General features: G+C 35.6%; 1 protein-coding gene across 2 annotated transcripts; it reads left to right on the top strand.

The window, feature by feature from the left end:
• On the top strand, nt 1–16,002 carry gpr107 (G protein-coupled receptor 107; the record flags this gene model as incomplete). Of its 2 annotated transcripts, XM_079606906.1 has the most annotated exons (18): nt 134–297; nt 510–632; nt 837–887; nt 1,183–1,271; nt 1,374–1,516; nt 2,842–2,870; nt 2,950–3,006; nt 3,143–3,265; nt 3,356–3,489; nt 3,658–3,733; nt 4,752–4,825; nt 5,293–5,410; nt 5,643–5,773; nt 5,912–5,955; nt 8,634–8,683; nt 9,224–9,307; nt 10,428–10,549; nt 15,055–16,002. In XM_079606906.1, exons 1-18 carry the CDS (start codon nt 199–201, stop codon nt 15,143–15,145), a joined length of 1,638 nt encoding a protein of 545 aa, XP_079463032.1. In that variant the 5' UTR covers nt 134–198. The 2 variants fall into 2 exon arrangements, with proteins under 2 accessions (XP_079463033.1, XP_079463032.1); XM_079606907.1 differs by lacking the exon at nt 15,055–16,002 and having other exon boundaries at nt 1–297; nt 10,428–10,553.
• Between the last annotated feature and the right edge of the window lie 476 nt (nt 16,003–16,478).

Here is a 16,478-nt window from a genome sequence, read left to right as displayed (position 1 = left end):
GTACAGGAAACCATCCATCTATCTATCTGGAATAACATTTTGATTGACGTTGAAAATAACATTTTATAAGCAGGTTCAGGCTGACTGGTATTATATTAAACTATATTTCCTGCCCGTTAGAGAGCGTCGGTCATTAAAAATGTGAACCGGAAATAATAGTACGATCGACCTGCTGTTATTTTTGAAGCAGTTTTAAAAATGGCGTCTAGGAAGAGATGTATGTTTACAGTTATTAATGCGATTATTACAGCTCTCATCATAGAAAGTCAATGTCGACTCCATCATCTCATACTTAAGGTATGTGTGTAATGTGCTTCCAATGTTTTTATAATATATTCGTACAGTCACTGTATTGTCATCACTGTTGTTTAATGTCAACAGATGCTGTCTTAAGATTTATCAATCATAATAGTTTTGTTGTGACAATGCAAAAACCATTAACAGATCATACAAACGGATCTCAGCAGCTATATGCCCGTGCGGCACTAAACACTCTTGTTCTGTTTTAGGACGACATCCGTCAGCGGGTTCATCTGAACACCTTCGGCTTATATAAAGATGGTTACATGAGTATAAGCATGAACAGCCTCAGCTTCACTGATGGAAATACGGACAACATGGACAGCTCCACGGTCAGACTCTCTCTGCTGTCTGACAAATTACCGGCTTACAGATTCATTCAGTGCACTTTATGATAAAATATCACAGTATGAAAATGTCTCGCACGTTATTAATGGAACTTTTTAATCTCATTTTATACAAGGCGTAATTTCAGAAAATAGAAGTCATCTGTCACATTGAGAAATAAAATATCTTTGTCATATATTATTTTGCAGATTGGTTTTAGCCTAGATCGTGCAAACAATAATGGCTTCTCCACATATCTGGTCAGTATGTGTCTTTGAATGTCTATTTTTCTGTGCAGCTGTTGCTATCAGAGTTGTATGATGACTGTCTGTAGATTTTTTTATTGTTTGTAAATATGCATAAGTTAACTGCTGGAACTTGACAGTCTTGTCAGTTAAGGATCTTATATAGAAGTACAGTATGATTCATATAATATTAATGTAAAGTTAAAATGTAAAAAGTTAATATTACATTCAATTTCAGGCATTCTTTTTATGATTTTTCGGTCAAACTGATTCGGATAGCTAATTGATATCCTCTCTTATGAACACGCAGGATGAGGGTCTGGATTATTGTCCTCTGAAAAAGGATCCAAGTGTTAATTTTGCAGGGGTACTTCTATTGCTGGACTTCAAAAATAACCTGTGAGTTTTATTTTTGAACTCATTTTTTTATTCATTACAATTAGAATGAATTTGGAAGTATTATCTAGTTTTTGAATGTTCTGCCATGACTGATATCCTCAGAGTGAGGAAGAAGACTTCAGTGGAGGCTGGTGTTTTTCCCAACATCATACCTGTGTTGCCCAAAAGCATTGCAGAGGACCTGCAAGCTGAAAAAGAGAAAGATCTCCACGACAATGGGCCAGATGATGGATCTCAGTCCAAGAGTAAGTATTTTCTTTTGATCTTGGACTGTAAATCATAACACGTGGTACACTACTGTTCAAAAGTTTGGAGTCAGGTTTTTTAAAGAATTTTATATTTTTAACTGATCAAAAGCCACAGTAAAAACATTTTTATTATTACAAATTATTTCTATTTCAAATAAATTATGTTCTTTTTAACTTTGTTCATCAAATAATTCTTCAGTTTACACAAAAAAATATTAAGCAGAACAACTGCTTTAAACGTTGATAATAATAAAAAGAAAAATATTTGAGCACCAAATCATCATATTAGAATAATTTCTGAAGGATCATGTGACACTGAAGACTGGTGTAATGATGCTAAAATTTTAGTTTTGCCATTACAGGAATAAATTACATTGGATTACTCCTCTGAGATGGGGAGTGGATTGGGTGTAGGCTGTCAAATACATTGATAAAAAATGTATTGTTTTCATTTCGGTTCATTCTTAGCAAATATATATTTTTAAATAAGAGCGGAATAGCGTTCGCTTCATAATGAGAGTATTTTGCTAATAATCTTTGAAAATAACACAAAAAAAATCAATCACTGCTGATCCCTTCAGCAAGATAATGATTCTAAAATTATTTTAGAGCTCCGTGGATTCAACTCGCTTTATTTTCCTCATTCGTTTAAAATAAAATTACATTACATAATAATAAACTATAGGCTATATACAATTATTTTATTATTGAATTGTTTCTTAATTAAATGATAAATTATTAGGTAAGCTAAGCATCATGTTTGTGATAAAAAAAAAAAAATCTATGATAGATTCTGACAATTAACACAAAAATGAGGCTTGTGTATTTATTATCAATTACCGGTACTGCTGTATTTTTTAATAAACGGAAGTAACTTAAAATGCTATTTGTGTTGTACTTTTCATATTTTTAGTATAGTACAGCAAAACTACAGTGCTTCCAGTAGGCTATTTTATGGACCTGTCAACACTGGAAACTCCAGCATGCCTTCAGTTGACGAACACCTCATGCATATATAAAAGTATATGTTATTAAATTGAATATATCAAATGATTTTATTTACAAGTTTTACACCATCGTGCATTGTTGCCTGTTGTGACCGCAGATGGCAGGCAGCTTGTAAATGTCATAGTTTAGAGAACCCCCTGCCCTAACTTTTGAACAAATAGTGCTTATCTGTTCTCATCTTCTTTGTATTGTAAACGCAATAAAAAGCCTTTTAATTGAGGAAATGTTAATGTTGGGTACGCATTCCTATAATTTTGTATCAGTCTACATTTCAATTATGGTTTTGAGTTTATTTCTCTCCTATTTATTTGCAGTGGGTTCTAAATCCAGGCGAGATGTTGAGGTGAGATCTGCGATCTTTTAATTCAAGACTGCATGTTGTCTTAAATATGTTTTATGTTTATATTTTATTACTCCCACAGAGCAAGGCAGAAGATACATATCCTCTTCAGAGCAAAGACCAAATCTATTCCTTTGAGGTAGGATATACATGAAAGGATATTACTGAGAGCTCATGAGATTATGAAGCGCATCAAGCTAGTTCTGAGCTCCATTTTTAGTTTTTTTAGTTTTTTTTAATTGTGCACCCCACTGACTCTCCTGCTCTTGTTTTAGTTTTACTTCAACATCACAACGGATGAGCAGCAAGGCCTTTATAACTTTTATTTCTACAACTGCTACTCCATGCCACTAAACCAGGACAGCTCTGCGTCAGACATGCTGCCTTTCAACATTGATGTGAGTGTTTGTCTGAGTTCTAAAATACAGTGTCTATCAATATAATGAAGTCATGCAGTTCATATACTCGGGCAATAAATATAATTTCAGATCAACATCAAAGAGAAGAATCCAGAAAGCTTCCTCTCAGCGGGAGAGATTCCTTTGCCTAAGCTTTACATCTGTATGTCCATGTTCTTCTTCCTCATCGGCACACTGTGGGTTCATGTTTTGCGTACCCATAGGTAAGTGCTATAATAACAGACCTTATGTAAATTTTCTATTCGACAGTTTCATACATTTTACTAGAAATGACCAGTAGAGAGCAGCAAAATCATATTTCAGATTGTCTTCTGTAAAAAAGTAGAGCATATTATGGGATCACTGTGTAATTCTCTTTTTTTATTTATTAGTGCTGATGTTTACAAGATTCATTGGCTGATGGCTGCTCTTCCATTTACAAAGTCTCTGTCCCTTATTTTCCATGCAGTGAGTTTTTCTTCTTTGTTTATATGCGAACCTTTGAAGGAAATGCTTTTATTTGATGTGAATATCATTAGATTTCAAGAACATTATCTAAATCTTACGCAATGCATGATCAAACCATGATAGTTCCACCAAAACCTTGCAATTTAGGGAAAGTGCATTTGAAATGCAATTTCATTTTACGCTTGATACCCTAACCCAAGGCAAAAAAATAGCATTACATCGCCTTTGTTTTAAAGGAGAACTCCGGTCAATTTTAACATTGAGCTCAATTTTTAGTAAATTTGGAGTGCTGTCAATACAGAGAACAACGACAAAAATCGGTGTTGCCTACACTGTTATCATCCTATTTTTAAAATTTGCACCCTATTGACTTGAATGGGGCAAGTTTTAAACCTGCTTTTATCCTCTTAACATATTTGATGTGTCATTACAAGTGCCCAGCCATGTTGAGTGATTCCTTAAGAGTGAACACGAGTGAATCTGACTGCAGTAGATGTGAAAAATATGAATAAAAATTATGTTATTTCAGCCAGCGCAAATACCTGTATTTAGTTCCTGTTTTCGGTGGAAGTCCAAAGTAGTCGATTGTCGAGTTCACCCGCATAGGTTTAGTTACTATGATCACGCGCGTGAACTCGACAATCGACTACTTTGGACTTCCACCGAAAACAGGAACTAAATACAGGTATTTGCGCTGGCTGATATAACATCATTTTTATTCATATCTTTCACATCTCCTGCAGTCAGATTCACTCGTGTTCACTCTTAAGGAATCACTCAACATGGCTGGGCACTTGTAATGACACATCAAATATGTTAAGAGGATAAAAGCAGGTTTAAAACTTGCCCCATTCAAGTCAATAGGGTGCAAATTTTAAAAATAGGATAACACAGTGTAGGCAACACCGATTTTTGTCGTTGTTCTCTGTATTGACAGCACTCCAAATTTACTAAAAATTGAGCTCAATGTTAAAATTGACCGGAGTTCTCCTTTAACCTTTATATTCCTTTTTTACAGATTGACTACTACTACATTTCCAATCAGGGCTTTCCTATTGAAGGCTGGGCTGTGGTCTATTACATAACTCACCTGTAAGTTCACCAACATAAACTGGATAATACAGGGATAGGGTGAAGTACTGTCATATAAGAAAAAAACATAGATATTTATGTCATGTTTTTGCTCTTAAGCATGTAACGCACTACACAACCATTCAAATCATACACTTGCTGACTTTGAAAATGGTTACAGGGAAAAACCGGGCATCATACATCATAAACGACTGAAGATCACACACTACCAGACTTTCAAGTCATTTTAAACACAAAATGCAAACTAGCTCTGACTTTCAGCAAACTAGCATTGGCTCATCCAGACTGGGAATCGGAGCAAAACTTTGGACAATAGTTGTTTAGTGTGTTCCAGCCTTTTAAAAAGTTCCTTAGGTTGTTTTGGGTTGGTAGTGAACTTGTAATTTGAATGAAAACCACTGTGCTGTTGTCTTGATAACTGTAAAGAGCTGAATGTGTGACTTCTCTGAATGTTTTACTTTGTGCAGGCTGAAGGGGGCACTATTGTTCATCACTATAGCATTAATAGGAACTGGCTGGGCCTTTGTCAAGCATATCCTCTCAGATAAAGACAAAAAGATTTTCATGATCGTCATTCCCCTGCAGGTATTGGTTCCCCCCACTGTTGTGTATGAATATGCATGTACAATCCCCAGTTTTTTAAACAATTTAGAGGTCACGAAACAAACACTAAAACATATTTTTCAAGACGTTAATAGTACAGTGTTGCACAACATAGAAGATGTCAGCACATTATTTTTTAAATACAAGGTTGTTAATGGGATTTTAAGCTAAACTACTGCTGTCCTATGATACTTAGTTATAATTGTGATTTCAGGTTCTGGCCAATGTGGCATACATCATTATTGAGTCCACAGAGGAGGGCTCCAGCGAATATGGCCTGTGGATGGAGATCCTGTTTCTAGTAGATCTGCTATGCTGCGGGGCTATTCTCTTCCCAGTCGTCTGGTAAGTGCTCTTCCAGTTTGTCCTTTTGATTTGGCCCTGATTTAATTTGCTGTACCATAAATTATATCATTAGACTAATAGACCATTGGCTTTTTATCTTTAGTAGTTCATCTGAAAGCAATTGTTTTTGTTTGATAGGTCCATAAGACATTTACAAGAGGCATCAGCAACAGATGGAAAAGGTATGTCGAAGTAACATTGTCAGACCACTTTGTGGTCAACAGTTCAGTGAAGTTTGATATTAAACTTGATCATCACATCTACTATTTGGAGTGTATTTTTTTTATGACCAGTTGTAAAAGACGTCAGCCCTGTCACAATGTTGAAGCCATTTTAAATGAAATGAAAGTCTGTATTTTTAATCTTTCCAAATGCTTTGCTTGGTTGATTGAGCTGTACTCCTTCACATTTGGCTGTTCTCTGCATGCTATTTTAAAGACTTGGTATACAGCATGAAATTTAACTGTGCTGCAGTTCTAGGCATGCTGCTCTAGACATACGTTAACTAAATAGTATAACTTGCCACGTAAATGCTTTTACTAACAGTGGTAGTCTATGGATTATTAAGAGGATACTTCCATTCAAAGAGGTTTTATAAGACATTAATACTTTCAGCAATATTATTTGTTTTTACTGTATTTTTGATCAAATAAATGCATCTTCGGTGAGCACAAGAGACTTCTTTCAAAAACATAAAACAAAATCGTAACTTTTGAACGGTAGCGTATCTCGATAATTTTTTGTTAACTCATTCTAATGATTTACTTATTATGAGCAATTATTATTGGTGGTGTCGGATTTGTGGTGTTATGATAAATCATAAATCAGATGAATTGACCCTAAGCTGAAAACACTTAATGGTTTCAACTATCATTATAAACACTGACCACAATGGTCATGAATGTTTGGTCAGTTGTTAGTTTCCCATTCCCTTGAACAAACAGTACATGCGTCATCCCTGCTTCATCTCTTCTGCAAGCTGTGTTACTAACATCAAACAACACGCATAGTATGTCTCCATTGTGGCTTGATAGTTTTAGGGTGTAAAAACGGATCCTGCTAGAGATGCTCTCTCTGGCATGTGCTCTGCCACTGTGCATTGTTTCCTGTTGTGACAGCAGATGCCAGGCATCTTGTAAATGTCATAGCTCAGAGAAACCAGCCTGTGCTATGACTTTGTCTAACCCACAAATCCAGGGAATGGATAGAGATTTGACCCTGCAGCTAGGGATCAATGCAAATTCCATAACCTCATTACTGTTTGTTTTCGTTTTATTAAGCTTTATTGTAAACTACAATGAATAATTGTTTATTTATATTATTCTGTATCCTCCTGTATTTCATATATGTTGAAGAAATATGTTGAAGAAGTTTTTTTTATGTTACACTGTTCAAAAGTCAAGTTTCTTTTTTTACAGAATTATCAAGCAACTCAACAGATTTCAACATTGATAATAATAATAATTTGTTTCTTGAGCACCGTTACATCCAGTGCCATCACAGGAATGAATTACATGTAAAATATAAAAAATATATATTTTTTTTTTAAATTATATATTTCACAATATTACTGTTTTTACTGTATTTTGGTAAATACATCCTTGGTGAGCATAAGAGACTTCTTTCAAAAACATTACAAAAATCGTACAGACCCCAAACATTTTTAAAGTAATGCATCTAGACCTTATTAAACTTAATACTTTTAATGTTTTACCAAAATGTCATTTTAGTCACCTCCACACATATACAGTATAACATGGCCTACACTTTATAGCTTTATATATATGTGGTTCTGCATATCTACAGAAATCTTAGCATTCATCCTGTCCTCTCCGATTGACTTGTTTTTCTCCAAGTTGTATTTGTAAAGCTCATAAACACAACATGCATTTAGTCAGATCTACATTCATCTAATTGTATGTGTTTTAACTAGTAACATGTACACGAAAAATGCATACTTTTTACTAGCAAAGTCCTTAAATCTATTAACTATATTTTTTCCCCCACCCACCCCTTTCCAATTAACTCTTATTTATTAAAATATGCAGAAATAATCAGTTAATTTCTTTAAATCTTACATATAAAACTCTTAACCTCCTGCTAAGAAAAGTGCTTAATGAAGAGAGGTGTGCGGGTTATGATGACAGCGTCCTGCTGTGCCTTTAGCCTCTGCGATTGAGATGTTTGCTGAATTATGCTTTTTCGGTCATCCCTGAGGATGCCTGTTTCCAACAAGTGTGTGTGTGTGTGTGTGTGTGTGTGTGTGTGTGTGTGTGTGTGTGTGTGTGTGTGTGTGTGTGTGTGTGTGTGTGTGTGTGAGTGTGAGTGTGAGTGTGAGTGTGAGTGTGAGTGTGAGTGTGAGTGTGAGTGTGAGTGTGAGTGTGAGTGTGAGTGTGAGTGTGAGTGAGATCAGCACAAAATGAAGCAGGTTATTCCCTTAGCCCCAATGTCTGTGTCCCAATTTTTGCCACTGCAAATATATGACTCTTCTCATAAGTGGCAATATTTAAGCACAATGAGATGCATATACTGTAGCACAACTATAGGTTGCTTGGTGTAGCCTATTATAACTTCGTATAATCCTATATTGAAAAAAAAAAAATCTCTTCACACAATTCTTCACCCCTTCCCTCATATAATCATTGTTTCATTGCTGCCTATCATATTTCTTCCTGCTTTCATCTTCTGCCTTTCCCTCACAGGGCACAAAGATATAAACTTAAATTGCCTTCTGATTTTGACAATTTTCACAGCAGAAGTGAGAACCACAGTAATTGAAGCATGGAAGTTAAAAGGAAAGCTCATCCCCTCTCTCACTCTGTTTTAATCGTAATGTTTGGCTTTCTCGTTCCCTTTGTAGCTGCCATCAATCTGGCTCAACTGAAACTTTTTAGGCACTACTATGTGATGGTATGTACTCACCTCACTGTCATTCTCACTTGCATTCAGACACAGTGCTTTTAAAAGGACATAGACTGTCTGCTATCGCACGAGACTTGTTAGACTTATTAGTTTTACTTTATTTTAACAATCACTGTCTCTATAAACGCATTTATTTCTGAAGGTCTGTGTATGAATACATTGCATTCACTGTTTTTATACATAGATTCTTCACTGGATTTTTGTCTGGATTTGTCTCCAGCCAGTCTGAGCCAAAAGGATTCTATTTGGCATTTTTTAAATCTAATTCATTAATTTGTAAGGACAGAAAAGACGCTTATATTGTTCAGTGCTTCAATGGAAACAAGAACATCTGACCGTGACGAGTTCACATGATCAATGTCACATTTCCTCATTCGATTCGTGACCTAAGTAGTCCAAAACCTTATATAAATTTCTTTATTTTGGCATTCTTTATCTCATTAATAATATTTTAGATAAGTGTATCTCTGTCCTCCTATCTCTCTCTCTCTTTTTATTCTCTTCTCACTCTCTCTTTCTCTGTCACAGATTGTATGCTATATTTATTTCACCCGCATCATTGCCAGTCTCATCAAGGTCATTGTCCCTTACCAATGGAAGTGGCTCTACCAGGTGAGTGATGGCAGCTTCCTCAAACATCAGTGCACTGAAGACTTGCTCACATAAACTTCCCTATTGATCCCTTCACAGAGACATTCATATGTGTAACGTTTTAGCAATATGTAGTGTTTTACATTAAATCTAGTGTCATTCTTCAGCATCCCCAAGATAACAAATAGTATGTGGAGGACTTTTCCAATGCCATGTCACATGATTGTTTTACTTAGCAGTGTACATAGGGTGGCCACATGGTTATTGTGATACATTTACTGCCATTATACTATGTAAATATTGATTTACATTAGTTGGGAAGCTTATTTTAACGTTTTAAATAGACAATTAAGCTTAGTTAATTGTGACCAGCTTTGTGACTGGTGACAATGTATTTCACTTTACAGGACCTATTCTGAAAAAAAATGATTTATTATTATTATTATATTATTATTATAACTGAATAACAGGCTAGTAGTAGTAAGCTAAAATAACATTATATAAAATACATTTCCTTTAGTAGCGAGTTATTTTCCTTTAGACTATGCAAAGAATAAATGCATTTTACTGGATTTAGTGCATCTTGAACTTGTGTCTTTTGTTGGATCTGGCATGTTTAATCAGGATGTTGTCCAGTACTTGTCTAGAAGAAGTCCTGGCTGGTGTAGCTGTATGAGGTCCACATTGGTTCCTTTGCCCTGTCCATCCGTGAATCTGTGGTTATTTTCCTGCTCTAGCTAGAACATGAGGGCTGGGCAAATAGATTTTAAAACGGCAACCGCTTTTTTTAGTTTTTTTTTCTTATTGTGGTTTTGTAATTTTAGGGAAGAAAAAAAAATACAGTCATAATTGAAATGTGGGACACTGCTTGCGCAGGACAAAGCTCCCAATTTTAGGTGGTCACCCTAAATATACAAGGTCACTATCCAGTGATGTCTGTTGCTTAGATTCTATAAGATAACACTGTTGGGTTACAAATACTTATTTAGAACCATTTGAATCTCAGATTTGATCAAATGCATGGAAAGATATCATATTGGGCTAACAATTGAAAACAAAATCCACAATTACATACATGCAACCATTCAAAGTTGTATTGCTTTTTAAATTTTTATAAGTGTATTTTATTCCTAATTCATAGCTGCTGGATGAGCTGGCCACTTTGACCTTCTTCTTTTTAACCGGACACAAGTTCCGACCGGCCTCCTACAACCCCTACCTACTGCTGTCTGTGGAGGAAGAAGACATGGAGATGGATGATGTGTAAGAAATCATACTTAAATACACAGCTACTGGTGAATATCCACTTTATTTTTAATGTAAGAGCAGGCGTTGCCAATGTTCTTGGCAATATTCTTCTATTTATAGACTAATGAATCAGAAGTCTTGCACAGGAAATAGCTAATTTCCGCTTTGAAAAATAAGGTGGATGTCAAGTTACAAACACAATGAACTGTCTTTCATGATATATTTTCATAGTGCGTCATTCTTTTATTTCAAAAGATCAAGGGCAATTTGATTCCTCAAGATGGTATGACTCACTCACAGCAGAGAGAAAGTGTCAGATGATCATAACCACACACAAGAGATGATATAAGATTGTCTCAATTTTAAAGGGATAGTTCACCCAAAAATTTAAATTCTGTCATTTACTCACCGTTAATTTGTTCCAAACCTGCATGAATTTCTTTCTTCTGTTGAACACAAAAGAAGATATTTTGAAGAATTTGTTTTTTACAATTATAAGAACATGGTACGCGCAGCTCTTCTACATACCATGACCTGTTGCGCTCCATTACCAACTGCGACCTGGTCACAGGGACAGGCTTACAATGATCCAGCCACCTGTCATGGCTCCAGAAGAAGCCCAGAGGGGTTCCTTCTGATTGGAGGACCTGGTAGCCATCCTCACTACATGCCCTAGCTGAAAGCACCTGTCAAACCCTGTTTATTTACATACGCACTCCCATTTCCTGCTTAATTTAAAGCCATTCCATGTAATTACTCCAAACGGCCTCATCAGGTCAGACAATTCTTTGTTTTAATTTCTTTCCCTTGCTTCATCTAGTTTTTTTCCCTTCTTTTTTCTCCATCCTCGTGATTTTCTCGCTAAGGTCTCAGTGGAATGCGTTTCTCTCCACTACCTGATGTCCAAGTCTTGTTCTGTTCCATGACAACCCCCCTCCTTCCCCCAAGTTCCCATCTCCCATTCACCCCACATTCAGCGTCCCCTCAGGCGGTGTGTGCTCTATCCCCCCCCACCCCTGCACTTCCCAAAATAGCCCTGTGACTCCGAATGTCCTTGTTCCTTGCTTGCACTTTCCCCCTCTTCTTCTTCTTCTCCTTCTCCCCCCGACAGCCTGCCATACACAGGACATTTTGCTTTACTCTTAGTTTTTTTTGTTTTTCTTGTTTTTTTTTGGCCTATTTTCCCAAAACTTTTTTTGGGTGACTTGGGGTGCGGCCTGATTCAGCTGTCCTCATTGAGTCTCGCAGAGAACACAGAAAAGATGGATGACGCTAACCACAAAAATAGAGGGCATTGCTCTCATGAGCATTCAGAGTTTAGGTCCACACTGCCCTGTCTGCTTTTATTATTATAATTATTTAATTGAAAAACAAAAAAGTATCTCCATTTTATCTTTTTTAATAGAGTGCAACAGTTTAACAATTTTCCATTAATTTTCTCCATTGAAAAATAATTTTCGTTTAGGGAAAATAATTTGTCGTGATTATTTCAACTTCCTTTAAAAAAAAAAAAACATTTTATAGCCAAATTCCAGGTGAAGAAGTATAGTACCGATGAATCCTGAAGGGATCGCCCACCTACCGGTACTTAAAGGGGTGGTAAAATGCCATTTTCACAAGATGTTAAATAAATCTATGATGTCCCCAGAGTGTGTGTATAGTTTTAGCACAAAATACCCCACAGATATTTTTATATACTTTTTGAGGGTTTGCAAAAATGCACCGTTTTGTGCATGGCTTTTTAAAGGAGCTATGTGGAGTTTTCAGCGGCATCTAGTGGTGATGTTTCAGATTGCAACCAATACGTTTACAATCTGAGTGCTCGTGCTTTTTTTAGTTTTTTATTATTATGTGGAGTTTGTGTTGGAGTCTGTGTTGTGCTGGTCGTTTCTTAGTATTAGCAGACTATAATATAAAGTATTAGCAGACTATACATTATAGACTATAATGTCATAAAGTTGGAATGTCGTCGCTGTTGAGTGCAAAGTCAGTAGACGAGGCGAGAGGCTCGGGAGCGCGCATGCAGGTCTCAGTCACATCACTGGATGTGACTGAGTTTGTTGTTTGCACGTTTGTTGTAGTCCTTTTCTTTAAAAGCAAATATCTTCCTTTCCTTTGAACTTTGAGCATTGTAAGTTTGCAGATGTTGTTTATGCTCAAACAGCAACATTACACACTAACTGAAGTTAGAAAAGTGAAATCATACTTAACTACCCCTTTAATATATTTGTGGAAACTGTCATACATTTTTTTTTCTTCAGGATTCTTTAAATAGAAATATCAACAGAGCAGCAATTATTTGAAGTATAAATCTCTTTTAGCATTCTAAATGTCTTTACTGTCACTTTTGATCAATCGAATACATCCTTGCTAAATAAAAGACAAAAAAACGTTACATTTATTGCAAAATATTTATATTCACTACTGTAAAATATAGTTTTAAATGTGAAAAATCAGTCACAGTAAATAAATGTGGGTTTTTGTTTTGTTTTTTTTTAAACCGACTATCCTTAATGGTATTGTAGGTCATTGCCTCATAAAAGATGGTTTTGTTAATGGCACTGAAAAAGTGAATGGTCACAGTTGCCCTCTTTTGTAAAGTATTACATAAAATCAGCTTTAACTATTAATGTGCTATAAATTGGGCCTTTTCTTCTGAAATCAAAGGTTGAAATCATTGTTGCACACAAAGCGCCATAAAATGATTTCATAGCCTTCTAGCTGTTTAGGGCACCTGTTAACAGAACTTGATTTGAGCTGAATTATTATAATTTTTTGCCATTTCTCAGTTGTTATTGTAGGATTTGTGTCTCAGTAGTCACGTAAAGTAGTAGGACACGTTCGGTTGATTTAGTTTTGTTGTGGCCACGACATATTAACTCTTGGGAATGATAATATGTTGTGGCCTCGAGATCATATGTCGAGTGAACGATATATTTTTCTAGTGGCCACGACTTCTTTATGTGGCGGGAAGGACATCTATTTCTCATGGCCTCGAGTTAAATGCTTAAACAACCTGCAATTTTCAGAAATGGATATTTAATTTTTAAAAAGTGCGGAATTAAGAAATTATTATATTAACATATTGCCTGTTATATTGTAATGCTTGCGATGGTGCCGATAGATCGCATTCAAATAAAGTTTATCAATAAATGTTAAAAGAATATGCATTATAAAATGTTTTTATCCAAATGTCTTTTAAATCCATTCACTGAGCGTTTCTTTTTTTCTTTTATATTTTTATATTATTAATATTGTTTTATCGATTATGTATTTGGTTTATTTTCCTCTTCATTTCCTGTATCTCCTTACCTAATTAACTTCCTGTATTTTTTAAATACTGTAAATGCGCGATCATCCCATAAAGTTTTGACTTTGTGACTGTATTTCTGTAGACTACACCAGTGAAGATAAATGAACGTCGGTTTTCATTAATAGCACATCGTTCCCGTGAAAGCAGTCGAATGAATTTCGAATAATTTGTTCAAATAAAACATGAAAAATTAAGTTTTATATATATATATATATATATATATATATGTAATTATGGTATTCCGCTTGATCTCATTATCTCTTTACCCAATTAACATTATGTATTATCTAATAGCCTACCGTACCATATAGCCTAGGTTTTGTAAATAGGCCTTTTGTAAATGTCCGTCAGTCATGCCAACTGACTGGAATCGAACATGTATAAGGTTATACATTTCATTTTATTTCGGTAAGGCATAATAATAAATAAAAAAACCACGATCAGTGAATAGATTTAAAAGGCTGTGAGATGGGATGGATAAAAATATGTTCTTGTAGACCTATATTATTTTATGTTCTTCTGACATATTCTTTTATAATTTATTGATAACAGACTTTATTTCAATGCTGTCTAGGCAACATTGCGTGCAATATAATAGGCTATTATAGGTTAAAATTATTATTTCTAAATTCTGCCCTTATTTTGTCGTTCTTAATTAACTCGTGGCCATGAGAAATGATGTTTTTCCCTCAACATAGGATCTCGAGGGCACGACATAAGGATGTCATTACCTCGACAAAATGATCTTGTGGCCACGACATAACATGTTCCCACAAGTTTATATGTCCTGGCCACGACAAAACCGAACATGTCCCCTCGTGGTCATCGTAGAAACCAGAAAGATTAAGAGAAGGATTGTTTTGTTTTGTTTTATGAATTAAACATCAGTTGTATGCATGCGAGATCGCTGAAGGGCTTTCCTCAGAAAATTGGGACAGTCTGAAATTATTCAAGGACCTGTTTTTATTTAGCTATTTCAGAGAAGCATTACTGATCCAGATTCTGTCCACACTGATATTCACAAGAAGCGCAAAACCAAATCTAATGTAGAAACATTGTTATCTCTTGAATGTTATGTGGTTGAGTATTTGAGCGTGTTTGGCTTCAAATGACAACTCATCCGTGTTGTTGTGTTTCAGAGGGCATAATGCTACACAATAGAGCTTGTTTTTGTTGTTATTAATGATGCTCTTTTCTTTCATTTCAGGGTAACTACCTCAACAGCCATGGGAGAGGGCGTTAAGAAGGTGAAGAAACTGTCAAACGGACCATCAGAGGAGAGGGAGAGCATGGCATGATGGGAGATACAGTTCTCATTCGGTTCTGTGTGCCTCTGGACTTTGTGGCCAGCTACTGACATGTGAGACATTCTTGAAGAGCTTAACAGCTGTATGTGCAGAATTCCCTGTGGACCATCTCTCATGATCACATGTGAAGACATCACATTCCACATCCACATATATGTCTATCTCTGTAAATGTTGCACAGACAGTATGGAGAATTCACAGTACGCAGCGCCATGATTCCTTCAGCCACTCTATTTTTAATTGAAATGCTAGGTGCTGTGCATTGTTTTCATTTTACCTTGATGATTGTGAGGTTTTTTTTCTTCTTTATTTATTGATGACCTTCCCACGCATTGCTTGATCTTAGACACGCTGTGGCACTTTAACAGGTACACTCCAGCCGAGTGAACGCGTATGTGAGGTCACTGGAAAGCTGTAGAAAACTGCCGTGCCTGTGACGTCTCTTTCAGCTATTATTTAAATGATTACTTCCTGCTCGGAGTTCTCAGAATGAATCATTTTTATGTAAATATCCAGGCCCTTAAAACATACGTAACCCAGATTAACGTTACAAAGAATTAACTGTACAGTTCTCAAGCTTAGTCGGGATTTGATGACAGCTGCTTAGTATTTTTTCCTCAGTATTTGTGGATTATTGAATGGATGACGATGGACTTTCATGAAATAGATCCAGGGTGTCCAGAAACGTTTTTCAAACGTGGATTAAAATGATTTCAGGGATCTTGTAATTTGCGTTCATTAGGAATGCAATGGAGGATTTTATTTTGATGTTTAACATCTTGCTTATTTTTGGATCTCTTTGAGCAAGCTTTATGAAATTGTGTTTCAGTATTAAATTGTGCAATGGTTTCATTTGCATTTGTCTTTTATTTTTGGTTAAAAGTGTTTATATAAATCATGTGAAGTTGTATGTCGATCCATATGATAAAGAACCCATCAGAAATCAACCCTGAAATTCTAATCAGCGTTTTTAATGATTTTGTTTTTGTTTTTAAACATACAGAAGGACAGCATTTTCCACACCTCTTCATGTAGAAACGATCATAGCAAATAAGACCAATGCTAAAGCAGTGTCTTCTCATGCTGGGACACAGTAAACATTCGACAGCACTGAAGCAAACGGCTCACTTATAATTAATTCACAAGTCTCGAGTGCTGTGCTCACTTCTGCTCAAGTGCCATTAAGAGCATCTGATATTGACAATATGTCAGAAAGGGACTAATGAAAAGCTTTGGCTGTTAAGGATGGGAGAATTGCAAATGCTAATTGTATTTCCCTTCTGCCTGATTAGAAAATAAAGCATGAGAAATGTTTTAAATTAAT

The sequence above is a fragment of the Phoxinus phoxinus genome, assembly GCF_949152265.1.
Source record: "Phoxinus phoxinus genome assembly, chromosome: 3".
NCBI classification, from domain to species: Eukaryota; Metazoa; Chordata; class Actinopteri; order Cypriniformes; family Leuciscidae; genus Phoxinus; species Phoxinus phoxinus.
This window is presented reverse-complemented; position numbering and strand designations above follow the sequence as displayed.